Source organism: Hetaerina americana, unplaced genomic scaffold (assembly GCF_022747635.1).
Source record: "Hetaerina americana unplaced genomic scaffold, ioHetAmer1.1.p SCAF_1, whole genome shotgun sequence".
NCBI lineage: Eukaryota > Metazoa > Arthropoda > Insecta > Odonata > Calopterygidae > Hetaerina > Hetaerina americana.
The window spans coordinates 82,162,435-82,181,267 of record NW_027286069.1 but is presented as its reverse complement, the minus strand read 5'-3'; the positions used below and the strand labels follow the sequence as shown (position 1 = coordinate 82,181,267).

Here is an 18,833-nt window from a genome sequence, read left to right as displayed (position 1 = left end):
GCGCTCTACACTGTTTCATAGCAGGATTGCTATATTCTTCTTGCTAAAAATGTTCAGCATATAATGGATGAACGGCGAGGTAGTACAGTAGGTAGAGCCTTAGGCTACTAGCTGGAGGGCCCGGGTTTGATTCTGGGTGATGCCTGGGCACCTTCATCTTCACCCAAACACTGTGATTTTTTGGGTACCAGATTTTCCTGGGCAACCACAGGTGGAACAGAGAAAGAAACTGGTGCCCCAAACCTGATGTTTGATTTTTCACACACTTTTGGGTTTATTACTGGGCGAGTTCCATCCTGATCTATCAAACCAAACTTGGGATTGATCACTGTGGTGGTGGAGTGGATGAATGTGATATACACAAAATGAAATCCTCTGAAGAAGTTTAGGCAGGCACAGGAGAACTAAGCTATTTGATAAGCATTAAATAATCTGATAAATTTGCTGTATTAAAATGTGCCTCAAGCCGAATTTCGTGAAACAATTTTTTTAAATCTGAAGATGCTGTAGAAGTACGTTTCCTGGAGTCACCCACTGATGTGCATACAAATTACCTGAAAACCCTGAAGTGATGCAGCATCCATTGCTTAATTAAGATTCAAGAATATTAACCTCCAGCTATCAAGAGGATTCATTATGCACCTGTTGAGCTGATAAAGTTGCTCATAACATGAAACAAATTTACAACATTGTGACAATTTTGTCCTTAGTTACCTTGTTTTAATGTCCATTAGCTAAACTGCAAACAGGCAACAAGGTCACAATGTACATGGTCATAATTTCATTCAGAAAAGCAGCCCTAAGGTTTGAAAGATGTGCCACAATGAAGATAACCTTTCAGTCTAAGAGATCTTCCTTTTAGGATTACTCTCATAAATTGTACTCTTAAATCAATCACAGTATTAGTCATAAAAATAAAATACAAACTAAACTTTAATTTATTCTTTAAAAAATACCCGAAATATTACGAGGAGGTTATTGACTACTCCCAAGCTAGCCAGTGACTTGACCAAAACTAATGATGCCTTACAGGTTGAAGGAGGCTTTATTTGTTTAGAACAGACATTTATTCACAGTAGCATTGCCATGTGGGGGCCGTCTTGGAAATGATTTTTCTCTCTTGACTACAGAAATGGGCACTAAGAATCCTAAGAAAAGTTCAAAGAGCAAGCAGTTGTAGACCTTCCATTAAAATATTCATCATTCCAACTCTTCCCTGTTTGTATATAATCTTGGTTTTGCAAAACAAAGCCATGTTCACTCTGAAAACCAATACTAATGTACATAGGTATAGCACAAAAGGTTGTAATGACCTTAGAATAACTCCCTAAAGCTCATCAATGTTTGCTAAGAACCCTGGATATTCTAGTGTGAAATTCTTGATAACACTGCCTATAAAATTAAGGGAAATAAATCATTTTTTGTTGTTTAAGTCTTAGCTATATCGATTCCTTAGTGATCATCAAAGCTATATAGTTGATGAATTCATGTCCTTTTTTCTAGGCAAATGATTTTCTTCCTAAATAACTCTACGAAAATACTCTTGTTACTCCTTCTGTTTTGGGTTTTTACTCTGTACGCTTATTTATATTTTTCTTTTGAGATATATGTGGACTCTGTAATGTCTGCATTTAACATGAACAGACAATGTGATGTGTTCCATACTTGTTATAAACATATCTTATAGGAACCAATAAACATTAGAATTATTATCAAAGGAAGAGAATCGCCAGACTTCATTACTCTGTTTATATTCCCAGGAAAACTTTTGTATTCCCATGTTCACAGCAAAATGTAGTTTTTATTTTGTCAAATAACAACATAAGACTAAATACTTATAGAGTTACAACAACATAAAAGTATTAGTTAATTCATAAATTCAGGAACAGCCTACTGCACAAGAATGTTTCCAGTATCTAGAAGTGCATTTAGCAATATGTAAAATTGGGCCAATATTTACCAAAAAATTAATATCTTAACCAAAGTGTAAGGACAGAAAAATATTATAAAAATATTGAGAGAGATTGTTAAATAATTAATGTCATAATGCCATACACAAAAATCAATCTTTGGGGTCATATTTTATACAGCCAACATTACAGGTAATTTTCCATGCATTAAATGCACTCTCTTTGAGTGTAAACGTTTTGGGTAGAAAGTATGTAAATACCAGCAAACCTTCTTTGAGTCTTACAAGAAACCCAACACAAGCGAGAGAAGGAACAGATTCTTGGAAGAGAGTATAACTGCTGGAATGCAGTATCTGAAAGACACTAGCAGTATTGGAGCAGGTAGACTTTAGGTATCCACGGTGCAAAATGAAAATAAATGGACAGCTACCACAAATAGGCAAAGAATAGGGGGAAATACTTTCCACTATTTACTCCAACTAATGTTCAAAAAAGAGACTTGGGCCATGATAGTGAAGAATTTACAAATTCAGTGAAAATGATACTGATAATAAGGAAGGTAATTATGTTTGTAAACAACAGTAAGACAAGATGTGTACATTATAAATTGAGAATGGAGGAGGAGGAAGGGAAGATGAAAATTCTTCACCAAGCCAGATGGCAGGTCAGTGAAGGCTCATTAAAGAGACAACACAGCAGAATAATCTAAAGATGTAGTTGCAAAGATGAAGGGACTAACCACTTTAGAGAGAGAAATGGAGGATGATGAGGCAGACTGAAATTATGCCATGGACTAAGACTCTAGGATAGATGGATAAATATGAAGATATTAATACACTCTTTTCATTGTCTTGAAGACAATGTAGTGTGTGGTCTCCCTCATTATCATCCTACCATTTAATGTCATGGATTACTTACGATAAGTTTCACTCCCTCAAATCACTTGGAGAAAATTATGATACTACCTTCCACTAAAAATTGCTAAAAACATTTTTTTATCTTAACTTTATAGATTCCATCGTCAAAGTCAGCAGAAATCAATTATTTTAACACTCGAAGGTAAAAGCAGCCAAGCTTTACAAACAGCCTTATGTATACACAAATCTAGAAAAATATGCAGAAAATAATTTAAGTTCTTGATTGTGTCTTCACTAGGATATAATTAATTTACAGAAATATTATTGTCATGTAATTTTCAATAAGATGCTGACTGAAAAAGTACTGTTCAAAAGAAGTATCCAATCATTATCGTTCAATCCAGGCACATATATACCCCATAAAAAAACGAAGTTGTTAACCTAAAGGTTGGATTGATACACAAGGATAGAGCTTACCAAATACAATATAAAATGATATATGAGATTGCCACACAAGAGGAGGATTGCCAGTTTCTTTCCCTGCACTGCCCGTGGTTTCTCAGGAGGGACACATTTCTCAAAGCTACTGGTCAGTCTACCAGCTCTTGCAATTTAGCCACATGGATGGTAGTGAATGGTGCTTCTGTAGGGGCCTGCATTACACAGTATGTAAATATTTTAGTTTTGCATCTTACAAAGTCAGAGGACTGGGATTATTAGTTCATAGCTTTGAGAAAAAAGTTCTTTTTTATCCAATCGGTAATTGCAGCTAGAAAGGCCAAATGGCTTGGTTAAAGCTGAAGGTGAACTTAAATTTTGAGTGTAATCAAATCCAAGCTTTCTGGTCAGTGGACCAGTATGCCCCTGACTGGACTACTATTCCTTATCCTCTCCATTAATATCCAGAAAATTCTTTACTGAATGAAGATTTTATACTTGGTGATTTCTTGCATTCAACTCCTTAATAAAAATTTCATCGCACACAATATCAAATCCTAAACCAACTTAAAATGATCTAGTATATAAATGCTCTTGGGCCAAGGGCATTTATATCACAATTGTATCAATACTGTAGTAACACTCTGCTACCTTTTAAGTTTAAGACATCTCTTAAATGCAAAAAACACATGTTCATTTCATGAGAAACCACCTCATAATCCAGTTAATTTGATGAATATATATAGTCTTCAAATTTGCATGAAACACTTCTCTATTTATTATTTTAAAAATTTAAGGCACATATAAACATCTCTGATAACAATAGAAATTATAAAAAGAGTAAACTTAAACTATGTAAAATTGATTTTGGTAGCTTTAACTTCATGTAGTTCCCAAGTGATACTGTAATTTTTAATCACGTATTCACTCTGGAAGAGCAACAAAATATAGTATAATTATTAATTTACAAATATATTTAGAACGGTGAAAAACAAGAGAACTGTACTCTGAGAAAGGCATTTATAATGCATACAAACTTAACATAATTGATCAACAGCATAAAAAAATTGAAGGATCCAGTTACACTTATTAAACTAAAAAAATATATTGCTGTTGAGTGACAAATTTTCATTAATATTTATCAATTATATAAACAACAAGGAAAAGTCCACATGTCATGCCAAGAACACACAACATATAATTTCAGTGAAAACAAAAGATGTGTATATGAAATAGCACTATGGCATAAAAATAAAGGGAATTATAAAATGTTACATTTGAAAAAGATATTCAAGCAAAATGCACTAGGTAGCTGAAGCATTAACAAACACATTTGGGAATGTTTTAAATTTCAAAAAATATGTTGATCACAAAAATAAACTCCCCTGAATGAAAATATTTCAGCTTGACTGAAAACATGAAATTTGGCACGATTATTTCATCAAAACTGCAATAAATTCAGCATTAACAAGTTGTTGGTACATTTCCTGTTTACCATTAAATCTTCCACGCACAAATAAATAATATGCACCATTTATATTTATCCTTTCTACCTAATGATTACTTTCATAAACAATGATGAATGTTCCAACAAAATGTTTACAAAATCTTCCAACAAATCAAGCTACAGCTGCTTTCATTAACTTCACACAACTTGAATATGGCAATCGAATTACCTATGCAGTGATATGGAAGTAAAATCACCTAAAGCATATATTAGAGAAATGCTTTTTCATTGAGACTCAGTTTCTACCAAATTCTTGGCACCTTCAGAAACTTTCTATTACCATATAGTAGAAACATGGAATTCATATAACAGAATCCTATCCCACTGCATTTCAGCAAAAATGTGTTCACTAAACTACCATAATATTCCCACTGCTGCCACCAACAACTTGCAGTACGAATTCTCACAGTACAAACACACATTTATTCTTTCATTCTCTTATATTGAGCACCTTTGCCATTGTTCAAAGGCAAAAACATCTCCTCCACTGGCAAGTCACCCCTTAAACTAATGAGTCACAATTCACGTTGGCAGCAAGCTAATTGTTAAAAGAGCATCAGGATCATGGATTTCCAAAATTGCTGATGTTCCATCATTAAAACTGAAAGATATTCCTCCATCAACAACCAGCCCAGCATCGAAGCAACGTGATTTCACTTCAATGCGATGAGCATACCCTCTTGGACGGACATTTTCATTGCGACTTGGCCATATACCTCCACAAATGAGATCCCTGATTGTATATGCCATTTTCTTCTCATCTGCAAAGAAGAAGAAATAAGCTCATTTTGATGACAAAAAGGTTATTCTTAACATGTTTTGAATTAAAATATATATTTCCAGCAACAACTAGTAAAAATAAAAATAAATGCAAAATATTAATATCAATGAGTGATAGGGATGAATTTCAAAAGTTCCTATTACAATATTAAGAATTAATAACTTAAAATTAATTTCCACACTTTTTATAAAACAAAACCAGTTTCAATGTTGTAATGGGTTACAAAACACTAGGTATTTTTTTTCCTGTTGCCATCAGGCGCAACACTAAATTGTCACTGGTATGTCAAATAAAAAAATGGTTGAAATAATACAAAGCTATTAATTAGTTCCACTAAATGGCAGCCATGCCTAACTTAATGTATTCAAATTATAAACTGAACAAAAAATAAAAAATATCCCAACCTGGCTTGAAAACAAGTGTATTATTGAATCGAGAAGTAATTTTATCAATAAGAGCCGAGTTTTTATCATTCAGTACTTCCGGTCCCAAGCCACTTTCATCAGCAATTATTCTGACCAGTTCCTCAACAGATTGATGAGTCAATCGATCAATACTGAAAGTCCATGAGGTAGATCCTGTGCCAGTGCTCACACACATTCCAGAGCTTTTAATTTTCCTTCGCTCACCACCATCTACCTGCATTTCATAGTACGAAACTCTTGCTGATAAACATTCACCAATGAACACCTAGAGGAAGAAATATAAAAAACATTAGCCCTAATTGAGGAATGCAGCTTATTTGCCATTCAGTGTTGTTTCATTAAATAAAGTTAAATTTAACTGATAAAATAAATCATTCATCAATAATTGTGTCCTTTGTATGTTCAAATAATTTCCATGATGAATGAAATTACACTTACATTTCTATGAAAAATTGAAGACTACTTACTCTTAATGCAGAAGAAAATTTTCAAGATTCAATTAGAGCAATTTCCAGTTTTACCAATGATGATTACATTAAATTTCATTGTTATATCCTGTTTACTTTAAAGACTTGCTCACATTAAATCTTTGAAAAAAATTTTCATATGTGAATGTTTTAATCTGATTTACACATGCTACAAAAATACATGATAATGATTTCCTCACCTCATTAAGGGCTAAAACTGGTAGAACTCGCTTCTTTGCTGGAGTCTCTGCACTATCTTTCGTTTGCAGAGCTGAATTATGCTGCTCTTGAATGCAATCAAAAAACCTAACAAAACCCATATGATAACAAAAAATTAAATTATGTCACAGTATCTCATATTTTGCATCATAGACCATTTGACAGAAAAGTAAAAAATTATTTTTATTCAATCTTCAGTTAAATGTAGTCACAGGGGTCTAGTTTAATACCTGTATTCAGGATGGAGTAGTTGTTGATCATGAAGTTCAATCGGAGGATCAAATACTCTATCCCCGATTAATGTAATTCGAATCCTTTTCCTGTGAAGCCACTTGAAGTCTCCCTGTTCAACCAAAGAAGTCATATGATCTCTTGGAAGGGTTTTTAATGGCTAATCACACACAGCCAGAATAACACATCCTTGACCTTTGTTAAATTCATGTTAAAAAGTATGTAATCTTTTATAATAGTCGACATTTTTTCGGAGGAACAATTAATTCTCAGCGTGCAAAATACTATGACAGTGATTGATTTTCTTTTGATAAATAAAAGAATAATTTGATTGCCTTCTCAAAGCCACAATTTTAAATTTTGACCACTTTTGGTGAAAAGTCACAGATTTAGAACAATGGGAATGAAAACTGGCTAAATGTACAGATTAACTAATTAAGAAGACATAGAACAAAGGATGGTACTTGGAACTACTTTTAAGGTGTAAGCTACAGTCAGTGCCATTTTCACCATGGTTTTTGCACTTATGCAAAACTGCTGACCCCATGACAAGAAGGTTTAGGGTTGCTTCTGGTTTTTTGCTTTAGGTTACAACATCCCCTCGCTTTAAGTCAAATAACACTTAGTAGTGCATTGTGTACACATATTACATATCAATAAGGACTAGCACAAAACATGTATAGCCATCTCTCATCCAAAACACTTTGGCAACATCCACTTGACCCATGCACCTTTAAAATGCTCCAGAATCATCCTTATTGGGATATGCACTTACTGTAATTGTGCTCCTAGGGTTTAAAGTCATCCAATATTCCAATATTTTAAACTCCAATTATTTAAAACAGTACACAATCACAATATTCTAAGATTAAAAAAAACTAACATTCAATGACCAAATAGCCAATTTAGCAACTAAAATGAGACAATTTTGCCACCAGGAAAATTAGACATAATACATTAAGGCTTGTAACCCAAGATGTCAAATTCAACGATGAAAACCCCAAGAATTTCCAAAAATATTTCAATTTTGTAAAGCTAAATGTAAAATTAATTCAGAAACCTACATGCAACCACTAAATCCATTTAAAATAATAGTTTAATTATGTATTAGTTTAAACATTTAAAAAACCATCATATAAATTACCATGAAAATTTCACCATAAATATAATAAACACAAAAATTTGTTAGTTCTTGATTTATTGCAAGAGCATATAAACTGAAGGCAAAGTTAAATGCTTCCAAACTACTGATATTGCCTTAATCATTCCTTCTTTTTCCAGTTAAATTGGCAGTGATACGAGTCCAATAGTTTTATTTATAATTTCTGCAAGCCGAAAATATAATTGCTTTTATTCCCTCTTTGCTTGGTTTTCTTCGGTTAAGCTTATAAGAAAAAATTAAGACAATTTTTTCAATAAATCTCATTAACACAAATTCTAGTTCACCCTTTGTCATGCACTTCTATGGTGACAGAAAACCTGCCTTTATACAGGTACTTGGGTTTAAAAATTTGGATTGGACATTAATTCCATATTTTTAAATGTCCCACTAGTAATACAACTTGCTTGAGTTCATAAAAAAATTATTTCAACCTTTTATGTAAGTCCACAATAAAAACATAATTTTATGGCGATGACAATTGAGGGAGTACATGCCCACATGAAACTTACATTTTTTATTTTATCCACAGCTTCCTTAATGTTGGATGAATAATATTTGGGCAAGCACAGGTAGCCTTCTGAGCGAGATGGATCAGAGTTAAAACCCACAACAGGTTTCGCATTATTCTAAAAAAAATTGAAAGGAAATAAATCACAGGTAAATTTCACCCAGATAATTATTTACATTAGCCAATAGTACATAATTGAATAAGTATATTGAGGGATTCCAAATAAAGGATTCTCATTCAAATATTTCCAGAAGGAGAGACAAGTATTCAAAACAAACAATTTCCTGAACTGAAAGTTGCAAATTTTAACCCTAAGTTGATCCTCAAGTGAAGATTTTACACTGAAGATAAGGCTTACCTATAGTTAAGCCAGAAAGAAAGGATGCATGCAAAAGACTGCTTTCATCCAAAAAACAAAAAAACCTTGTGCAATTTTTAGAAAATGATCTAATTGAAATAATTCTGGCTGTTAACTCTTTAATTTTCTTTGGTACAGGAATGATTACATTTATATTACAGTGTACAAGAATAAGAATGTTTAAGAATATTTCCTAGCATAAATATTACATCTTAGGTTGCAGATATGCAAAGTCGTATTTCCATATTTTTTATTGATTACGAGTGAATTTTGATGATTACTAGTGTTTTTTTGCCAGCAAAGTAATTGCTGTAGTGTCTGATTCCTTCCTGAGAAGGTCTCCTTTACCATTACCTATTATGTTATTTATTGATTTAGTTTTCCTCAACTATTTCCCATCCACCTAAAAACTACTCTAAATACTCACTAGCCATTTGATTTACTGTCATCTTAAACAATAATTACTCCATTGCCATTTCTATGGCATGACCTTTGTATTCAATGGTGTAACATGGGTCTTGTAAGCTGCTTTAAAATTTACTAGTTCAAGATCTGCTCCACTTCCTCAAACAAGCAATCCACATTTTTCTAGATATTCTAGTCTTTTGCCTATTTTCGTTCCTCACCACCATTCCTCTGTTCATAAATTTACACTATAACTTAATAGGGCCAGAGCTTCATAAATTGCCCATGGTTACCCTTCACAGATATCTCTTCCATCCAGTTTCCTTTCCTCAAGTGGTATTTTCAGTTTTCTCTCTAGTTGCAATTTGGTCTTCCTGTTTCCAATGGTTCTCCAGATCTTTCAAACTGGTACTTAAACAGTAGCAAACTGAGGCCACTCATGATTGCATTGTCTTCATAACATAGTCAGGTAAGATAATTACAAAAAAGCTATACTTTGCAAATGTAGAGAGCAATTTCACATATTGAATCATTTTTTGGAGTGGGTCTGCACATGCCGAAAAGGCTGGCTCAATACAAAAGAGAGCTATGAAGTAGTTCCTAGACTGGTCTGAAGGACCACCACTGTTTGTGTATCCAGCCATTTTCTCGTTTGTACAATTTTGTATAAATGGACCCCACTTAATTTTTTAAATGATAATCCTCATGGTTACAATATTCAACATAATGGGGAAACACAAAGATTGATTAGAGGATAACTATTTGTCTGGGTGGAATGTGATAGTCCAGGGGTTAGAGCTTTGGATACTGACTGGGCAATCTGCTTTTGATTTCTGGGCATGGCTTTACAGCCACCCTCAGCTTCACCTGAGCAGTGTGATTTTTCAGGTACCAGAACTTTCTGGGAAACTATAGGCAGCACGGGAAGGACCTGGCTCCCTTACCCTGATTATTTGTGAATTTCACACACCATCGGGCTTAGTATTAGGTGAACTCTAACATCACCAACCAAACTGACCTTTGGATTAATAACTGTGTTCATGGTTTATTGGTCATGAAGGATTACATTCTCTCTTGAAGATTCATGTACTTTGTAATATCTACACACATTAAAGATAGAGATAAAATCTAAAATAGACAAACTGAACTATCACTTTGAAATGTAAAAGGAAGTAAACTGAATGATAAAATAATAAATCACCTTACAGTATATTAGAATAAACATGGGGAAAACAGCAAAAATATATAATTATAGGTGCACATAAAGGAGCTGCCTGTTAACATTTTGTACATTATATAATATTTTAAAATATTGCTAGACTAATATCAGATCTTATGCTATTAGTAGTTTGATGGCAATGAAATTTAACTGAATGATGCATGGCATGAAAATATTATATTATGATTAAGCACAGACAACATACATACCAGAATTCTTGAAGCAGCCAAGAGAAATGTTCCATCTCCACCTGTTGGAAATATAGCATCAGCCCATTCTATATTAGCTTCTGTGTAATCAAAACGATTAACTACTCTGGTCTCTGCACCAGCATCTCTCAATGCAGCTGCTACAATATCTTCACATCTGCTCCATTATTACACATGCAAAGAAAATGAATGTTATGTCACATACCCATACTTAAACTCATAAGGCATTTACTTTGAGTTATTATCAATCAAAATTTGAAGAGCAGCAAAATGAGCTCAGTAAAAATGCCTAACATATCTTCATGTTATCTGCATTAAGCATTTGTAGAGCATACTGCTAAAATGGTGTATATTTGCATAATAATCACGCACTCTTTATGGAGTTGATGGTGGTACAACAGCATATCATAGTCAGATCCTCTTCTCCGGAGGACTCTCTCCAATTCAACCTCTGATAAATCTGGATGGCGATAACGTTCAAATTCATACCGAGACAGTTTGGAAACTATTAGAGCTCGTTTTAGAGGAAATGATGGTTTTCCTTGCTCACGTAATGTTGTAACATGGGAAGCACAACAAGTTGAATTGAGTGGATTCACAGGACAGTTTATATTTGTAGTGATATTGGTAATGGGCATATTTGCCAAGTCAGCAGAAGATGTGGAACAATGATGTGGATTCTCCATAGTGGGGCAGCCAAATATACGAGATGCTTGGAAAACTAAAAAAAAGAAAAATTAGATACATCTAATTAATATTTCATTTTAACTTAAATATGAATAGATCGACAGACAATAGCCAAGTTGAGGAAACATTGGTGGTACTTATAGTTAAATGAAAGATAAGAAATGATAAATTCACTGAACTATCTAGCCAATATCTTTGGTTACAGTGAAATATGAAATTCTCTCCAGGCTTTTATGATGATTCTTTTCTATTCTTCGACAGCGAAAAAAATACGCATTGGTAAGCCTAAAATGAAGTCCCAATGCTAGGAAATACGTCACCCTTACACACATTACAGCAATAACAATACAGTAAAAACTTCTTTACACCAAAACATAACCGTCGGTACAACGGAACCAAAAGAGCTTTCCTTTGTCTTATGGCGTAACGTAATACCGTTCTTCTTCGGAGAATTATAACCGGCATTTCTGATCGGAGTAAAACATTAAAATGTAAAGAAATATTTGAGGCAGTTGAAACAAAAACGCATGACAATGCAGGCGATGCCGTCACGGAATCAACTCCAAAAAATTAATTTAAAATTCAACATAGATGTAAGAAATTAATTTTCCAACCAGCCTGAAAGGCAGTCGTGCAAACATATTCAATGAACAAATTACTTGTTTTATACCGTTGTCACCATGAAACTTCCCAGCCAAATGATCAATATATTATGCAATTAGATGAGCACTAATTTTCCTTGATTTAGCAACAAGTGTTCCGAAATGAACCTTGCACCGAAATCATGCCTTAAAAATGCCCGACCACCACCCAACTAAACCACAAACTAACAAATGCGTTACCCATTCAATTCCAATTAAAGAAAGGAAGAATAGGAAGTTTGGAACGGATACGTTAATATGACATACAAAATACGCATGAGAAAATAATGCCATCCTAAGAATCTACAAACCAGCCAATCATTTCGTTTATATAACACCAAAGGTATTAACAAAGTAACGTTAACAAAGAGATACGTCATTACTACATAGTTACTGTATTAATTTCAAGGCAGCAGCATTTCAGCAACGGGTGAACTCACCAATACGACCCTTTTCAAGCAGAATACGAGACTTGAACATGACGGAAGGACACAGCAATTGAAATCACCTCATAAGATAATTTAAAGGTAACGGTTTCATACTAATTAAACATTGTAATAAAAAAATAAAGTTGTTCCTGAAAAACAGACCGAAGACAAGATATATCACTGAGAAGTCGCCCGCACATCCGTATGGCTGTTCAACTTGACTTCCGTGGAGCCACGAGTAGGAGAAAACATGAACGAAGAGAGGCGAATGAAAATCACATTTCGCATGCTAGTATGAGAGCCGGCATCCCGGTATCGTGAAGTAGGAGTGGGATAGTCAAGCGCGGCGAGAAGCGAGGGAAATAGAACCAACGTTAACTTAATAATATCACGGCCCCTTTTTGCCTTCACCTCCGGAATCTAGTCCCACGCTTTATTTCCTGTTATAACAGAAATGCATTTCCAGCTCGTCACAATTTAGGAGTAAAAAGCTACTTGCCCCAAAAATCAGAGGTAGAAATGTTTCGCTGAGGATAAAATGCTTTAATAACAGTGAAGGCTCGATATGGTTACCTCAATCTATCTGGGTCGCGACAATTCCACCACACAACAGGCTGCGTAAGTGTGCCTATAGGCACCTAGCCAACCAAATAAAAGACGTTCCCGCGCTTCTGGTAAATTGAATTTATAGCTAGATAAGTAGTTAAACGATTACCACTACTTCATATTTTTAGCTCAGAGCTTGGAATTCTAATCTTGTAACATTTGTAATCCGATTTGAATTATTTGTCACAAAAAATACATTTTCCTAGGCATCATCATGCAATTTCTTGCTTGTCCTGAGAAATGTTGAATTACTGACCCAAACAAGCCGCACCCGTAGAATACATACACAATTATTTTGTGGTGGTAAAGAAGAAGCTTACGCAGTTCTACGTTACAGTAAATATAAATCCTTTTTCCGTGCCCGATTGCAAAGATTCACCTTTGAAATAAATGACCAAACTTATTAACCGCCAAAATAATAAAACACGATTAAAATTTAATAAGTTTTTGAGAAATGTAATTCACAGGCTTTGAGCAAAAAGGTTTTTAAAATATATGATGAATGAGGCTGATTGATTGTTGACAGGTTGTCTATAACAAATAATAGTCTTCAGGAAATGCAACATAGGACCATTTAGTTTATCTTATACTTATACGGACTGTTTGGGGTTTAAAATAGTTATATTAAGGGCCAAAGGGGACTCACCGGAATGTGTTCATACCTTTGAAATTCCTGTCTTCTCTTGATCTTCGGAGTGGACGTCTATTTCCGAAATATTACGACTAGCTACCACACATTTCACCACACACATTTCCTTCCCGTGCCATTTTATGGCCACACATACTCCATTCCTGTCGGGTTGATTTACGCGCGTATGTTTTTCTTGAATGTTGGTTGTTGGGCTCCGAAGGAGTTACCTCAGAAGAACCCAGCGCTCATGCGGCGTGCACTTAATATGTTCACATTATTCCTAAGTTGATTTCAGCCGAGCCTCACCATAATATTTTCAATGTACTCACGGTGCTCATTATGTGCGAAGTCTGAAAGCAGGGCTGAAAGAGATCCATATCCCCACATACGACACACGAAGTTGGGGATGCAAACGAAGGAGCAGCAGGACTGCAGTCACAATCAATTGCACATCCAAACGACGCTCAAATATCGGCAAGCGCTCATCCATTTCACGGAGACACGCGTTTCTCTACATTTCAAGCACTATTACATGAATTTTCACGTTGAAGAGCAATGCTGTTCTCGACGTCAAGGAAGGGGTGGCGAAGAAAATGTGCTTTACAAATGCTCGTATTTTTAAGGGACCGTGAGGGGCTTCTCAAATTCTTTCCCTTAAAAAGAAATGAACTGTCGCGGGATACGAGAGCTTACAGGTCACTAACAACTCCTACGTGATGAAATATCATTCTGAACTACATTATGCATAAACGATTACACTCCACGATTTTCAGCATAGGATCTTCTGGCATACGATTGCAGTTTAACTTGCGCAGGCGCTGTTGTTGAGACTTTCCTCCTGGAAATACGAATGCGATGAAGCCTTAGTATAATCGAGCACATGTGCACTCTTGGCAAAATCATATTCGTTTCTAAGCTAGAACATAGTCACAGAGAGTTCCATTGCTGTAAACCACAAAAAAATCGATCAAGTTACAACAATTTTCAAATATTCGCAAATAATTCTATACCCAACGTGATAATTGCATTAAATAATTCAACAATTTACAGTAGGTTTTGAGCTGGTTATAGTTTTTCTCCCAGTTCACAGAAAACTAAATGAGGGGAAAATAAGCAATGAGCTCGTGTTCCCAAATTTGTCCTCTTCAATTCCCAGTATTTAATGTTTTTTTTAAATAGTCAGATGAGCCAATCCCTTCTTCCACAAACATAACTTTCAGTGCATATTCGGGCGTTCTGCCTTCCACAGCTATCGATAACGCTTCTCGAAACCTCCACAATCCAGGACTTGTGATTGCCCGCGCAACGCATCTTTCGGAGAAACAGCAAGGCGACACAAAAAATGGAACGGATCTCTAACCGAGACGTCTGATTTATAAACTTTGGGCTAGTTAGTACGAGGCAAGCTCTTTCTCTATACAAAGAAACCTTCGTGTTTTTCATTATTTCTTTTTGAAACTTCGCTTGCGTCATCTCCTCAGACCACTATCTATGCAAACCCCTAATTGTGCCTTCAAATATTCCTTCTATAATAATATTTTTAATTTGTTTCCGTTGATTAATCCTCCCTAAACTTCATGCATCTTAACACCTGGAAGGATTTTATTACCAATTAATCCTCGTTCCTTGGTATTCGATTTCTGAGCCGTACAATACAATGCTGAATATTTGAATAAGCTTTTAATTTTATTTATCCCTCAGCTAAAGGTCCAGACTTTAATTTCTTGCGAAAATGTTTTTAATTACATCGCAGAATCCTTATTTACCTACATAAAACTTGAGTGGAATCGAAAACGCTCTATACATCTAAATTCAAAATGTTAGAAAGATATTTACTTACCAATAATTCGGACTTACCCTTGATATGCTTTACACGAGATGGCTTCTCCGATCGGATAGGGAGCTAGGGAGGGATTCAATGGAGTTAGGTTTACAGGTGGCGCTTTAAACGAGATGAATAAGCAGTTTTCAGAAGGAATCCTTATAAGAATGGAGACCGTAGACTCTAAGACTAAAAATGGTTTTAAAAATGACACTAGATACCTTAATTCTGCAATTTTATTTTCCACTGGAATAAATGTACACTGAACAAATTCAAGACTGCATCTGTCAAAAAAAGACGAACACATTGTTCTTTACATTTTCTTACGCAAATATTGTGATAAATATTTAAAAAATTAAATATTTGCATGGTCCCTATGGAGCAATAAACATAACTGACAATTGTGATACAAAAAGAAAGGAACATCATATTTGAATCTGTCAAAATAACTCGAAAAAATTAATTACCCTAGTGAAATAGATTTAAACTATCGCAATCGACCAAGAGTACACGACATTAAAATGTCGACATAAAAACACTAAGAAAATTTTTGTGGTGGCAATGAGGGAATACCACTATTCCTATGGAATCGTGCCATTTTCACAGACCTATTCACTGTTGTTTTTAACTGTCATCTACGATTAAAATAAATATTCATAACCACTTAGGGGATCAATATTATTAGAAGCCACTGTCAGACTAGTTAGTATATAGGAACGAAGGTGACTAGTTAGGGTATCCTTGATTTGACCCTTGAACTCAAACTGTCTGGACAAGGTACAGATACCTTAGATTAGTATTAATTACCACAAAAAATCAAAGTCTACTCGAGTTACAGAGATACTTAACCATAATTTATGGAATTTATGCAGAAGATTCAAGTATTTAAAAATAAAATGCACTTATAAAGACATCGTTGTTGGAAAAATGGAGCAAAAATATTTTACATGAAGAAAATAATTTCACTTCGTAGCATGAACCAAATCAAAACTATTAAGTTGGCTGCGGATAATACACAAGGATCTAAGTTAATCTAAAAATCATGAAATTTTCACTTGTTCAAACTTTTTAAAAAATAATATTTACCACAATGATTACTCTACACCAAATGTATATTCATTTACAAAGACAAATGGCGGATGGAATTCTAAAAGCGTAAGCGCTTTTGAAAAGAATCAACATAAACCTCCCATATTGATTTATTATAAATTGTTAATATCTAGTAGTTATGTACTGGAGTAATAAAAACTGACATATAATGATAAATAAAAATTCAAGCAATTATTTTCCCTTCCAGTAATTAATTCAAAAACACACGCACCCCTAGTAATGTATCCCTCTTGTAAACATGGCCTATTTTAAGACAAAGTCAGACGCACTGGATTACTAATCCTGATAAACAAACAACGAACTGAAAAAAACTTTACAAATACGTAGTATTATCAACTCCAATACCAGACTCAGATCAAATTTTTGGAATGAGTTTCTTGATTCTCACAGCCGGGAAGTATACATCTGTATTTCAATAGCGAACAGGGTTTAGCCATTTGTAGCGTATTAATACTGCACAATTTCTAATGCTCCAGATACATCTCAAATCAAGACCTCTTTTTAAAGATGTTCTCGAAGACAGCGTCGTTCTCTGATAATTATAATGCTATATATGTTTTGAGTTAGTCTGTTGGGGCGAGCAATAAAACCCATCTGAAAAAATTATATAATCCAGGAATATTAAAACATTTCGCGGTGACTGTGTGGAACTATTCTTTAAAGAAATTAGTGCCTAGAACACAAAAGTTCCAGCTGAATGATTTTTTCCTTAATTTAAATGGATGCGAAGTGCCATCATAGATTGCATCGGCCATCGGATCACAAGAAGGGGAGAGGATTTTTCTTATCGTTTGCTGGATACGATTAATCTGGCAATATGGATGCCGGAAATGAATATCCTCGTTTGCCCCTTGGGTTTGTTTGGTAGTTCGCAGGAGGGCGAGTGCTGCCACCGGCGTCCATCGCACAGCAAACGGAGCTAGAGAGGAGTGGTCCATGGAGCTTCCGATCTACCTACAAATTGAAAATAGACGCTTGATCCATAAGGGGAAGGTGACCCTTGCCACACTGTTTAGGAGGGAGAACAACTGGAGTGGTCTGGTGTAATCAGAGGTGTCACATCATCAAAAGTCCCGTTCCCGCTAGCAGCGAACGGGGATCATGCAGTGTGCGGCCCCTTATTGCCTATATGTCTCCGCAGTTCGACCCTTTCCCTTATCCTCGGAAGTAAGAGAAGAGAAACATCCACGTCGCTCTTTTTGTTCCCATTTTTTAAGCAACACCCCTCCCTTCGCCACTTCCCCTACTCCTGAGGTTGTCTCTTTTCCTGGTCATATTCATGGGGAGCGGCCAATTAGGACAGGGCCATGGGGGTATGAGAGGTATTGCTTCACCATGATAACTCTATGTGCACGTAAAAAAGCGACTCCCGACCTTACTCAATTGAACAGATCACTCGTGTCGGACGGGCCTAGTCCAAGTGGCGTATGCACTCGATCGGGGTTAAAAAATAAATAGATGTCTCATTGTTTGACAAAAAACAACAAATAAATAAATACGTAAATGAATACGTTAAAATTCGTTCAAAACGAATGAACAAATGCATCGCAGTAGATTAAAAAACTCTTTCATGTCAGCTGAGGGGACGACACCACCGCCTTTGCCGGAAGTCGTCACATTCCATGCAACAGACGTCGTTTCCTTCGAGTCGATAGTCAGGCAGTCTCGACCGCCCAGGAACTCCGCCGTGCACCAAAGGGATATCGGAGGGAATGAGGTGAGGAGGCTGCTCTCACTCCGGGGCAGGGATTGAGGTAGGGGGAGGCGGATCCTAAGCGGGTGGCAACCCGTTCTCGTCCTCGATCTTCAGAGCGACCGATTCTTCTTCGCCGTCTCCGGATCGCCTCGACGGCGGGACGCCTTCCTTGCGCCCGGCCACCATCCTCTCCAAGTAGAGCTCGTGCCCTGGAGAGACAGAGAAACTGAGGCTAAGCTTGCGCCGAAACAGCAACACCGAGTATTTTTGGGGAAACACGGAGGTCTATGGGTTGATTCATCAGGTGAGATGACGGTCGTCTTGCAACCTTTTTGTGGGCACCCTCATGTATGCTGAGCGTGATTACCAATTTCCCTTGATTTCTGCGTGCAAACAAAATCATTTAGAATGAATGGAGAAGCATACGGGACACTCATCCTGGATTTTTTTAGCGTTCATCAAAAATAATAGAAGTGACGAGCAACCGCTAATGACTAATATTATAACTTTAAGACA

At 35.6% G+C, this 18,833-nt stretch overlaps 2 protein-coding genes across 3 annotated transcripts in view; both read right to left on the bottom strand.

The window, feature by feature from the left end:
* Positions 1-3,978: 3,978 nt before the first annotated feature.
* Nadk2 (NAD kinase 2, mitochondrial) lies at positions 3,979-14,495 on the bottom strand. 2 transcript variants are annotated; one of them, XM_071592372.1, is made up of 8 exons: positions 13,721-14,495; positions 11,069-11,417; positions 10,697-10,853; positions 8,507-8,623; positions 6,835-6,947; positions 6,586-6,691; positions 5,898-6,183; positions 3,979-5,473 (listed from the first exon to the last, which is right to left on the bottom strand). In XM_071592372.1, the coding sequence occupies exons 2-8, from the start codon at positions 11,380-11,382 to the stop codon at positions 5,235-5,237; spliced, it is 1,332 nt and encodes a 443-aa protein (XP_071448473.1). In that variant the 5' UTR covers positions 11,383-11,417; positions 13,721-14,495; the 3' UTR covers positions 3,979-5,234. The 2 variants fall into 2 exon arrangements, with proteins under 2 accessions (XP_071448473.1, XP_071448465.1); XM_071592364.1 differs by lacking the exon at positions 13,721-14,495 and adding an exon at positions 12,465-12,696.
* A 3,897-nt stretch (positions 14,496-18,392) lies between these two features.
* LOC139687124 (putative ammonium transporter 3) overlaps positions 18,393-18,833 on the bottom strand; it is a 61,753-nt gene continuing 61,312 nt past the window's right edge. The window contains exon 11 of the mRNA XM_071584287.1: positions 18,393-18,526. Coding sequence (XP_071440388.1) covers positions 18,393-18,526 — 134 coding nt within the window. The remainder of the gene's footprint in view (positions 18,527-18,833) is intronic.

Bases quoted from the DNA above. Each gene is read 5' to 3' on its own strand.
- Nadk2 (XM_071592364.1), bottom strand. From the start codon at position 12,504: ATGTTCAAGTCTCGTATTCTGCTTGAAAAGGGTCGTATTG. The intron at 11,418-12,464 runs GTGAGTTCACCC...TCTTTTTTTTAG, and splicing joins GCTTGAAAAGGGTCGTATTG to TTTTCCAAGCATCTCGTATA. The intron at 10,854-11,068 runs GTGCGTGATTAT...ATAATGGAGCAG, and splicing joins CACCATCAACTCCATAAAGA to ATGTGAAGATATTGTAGCAG.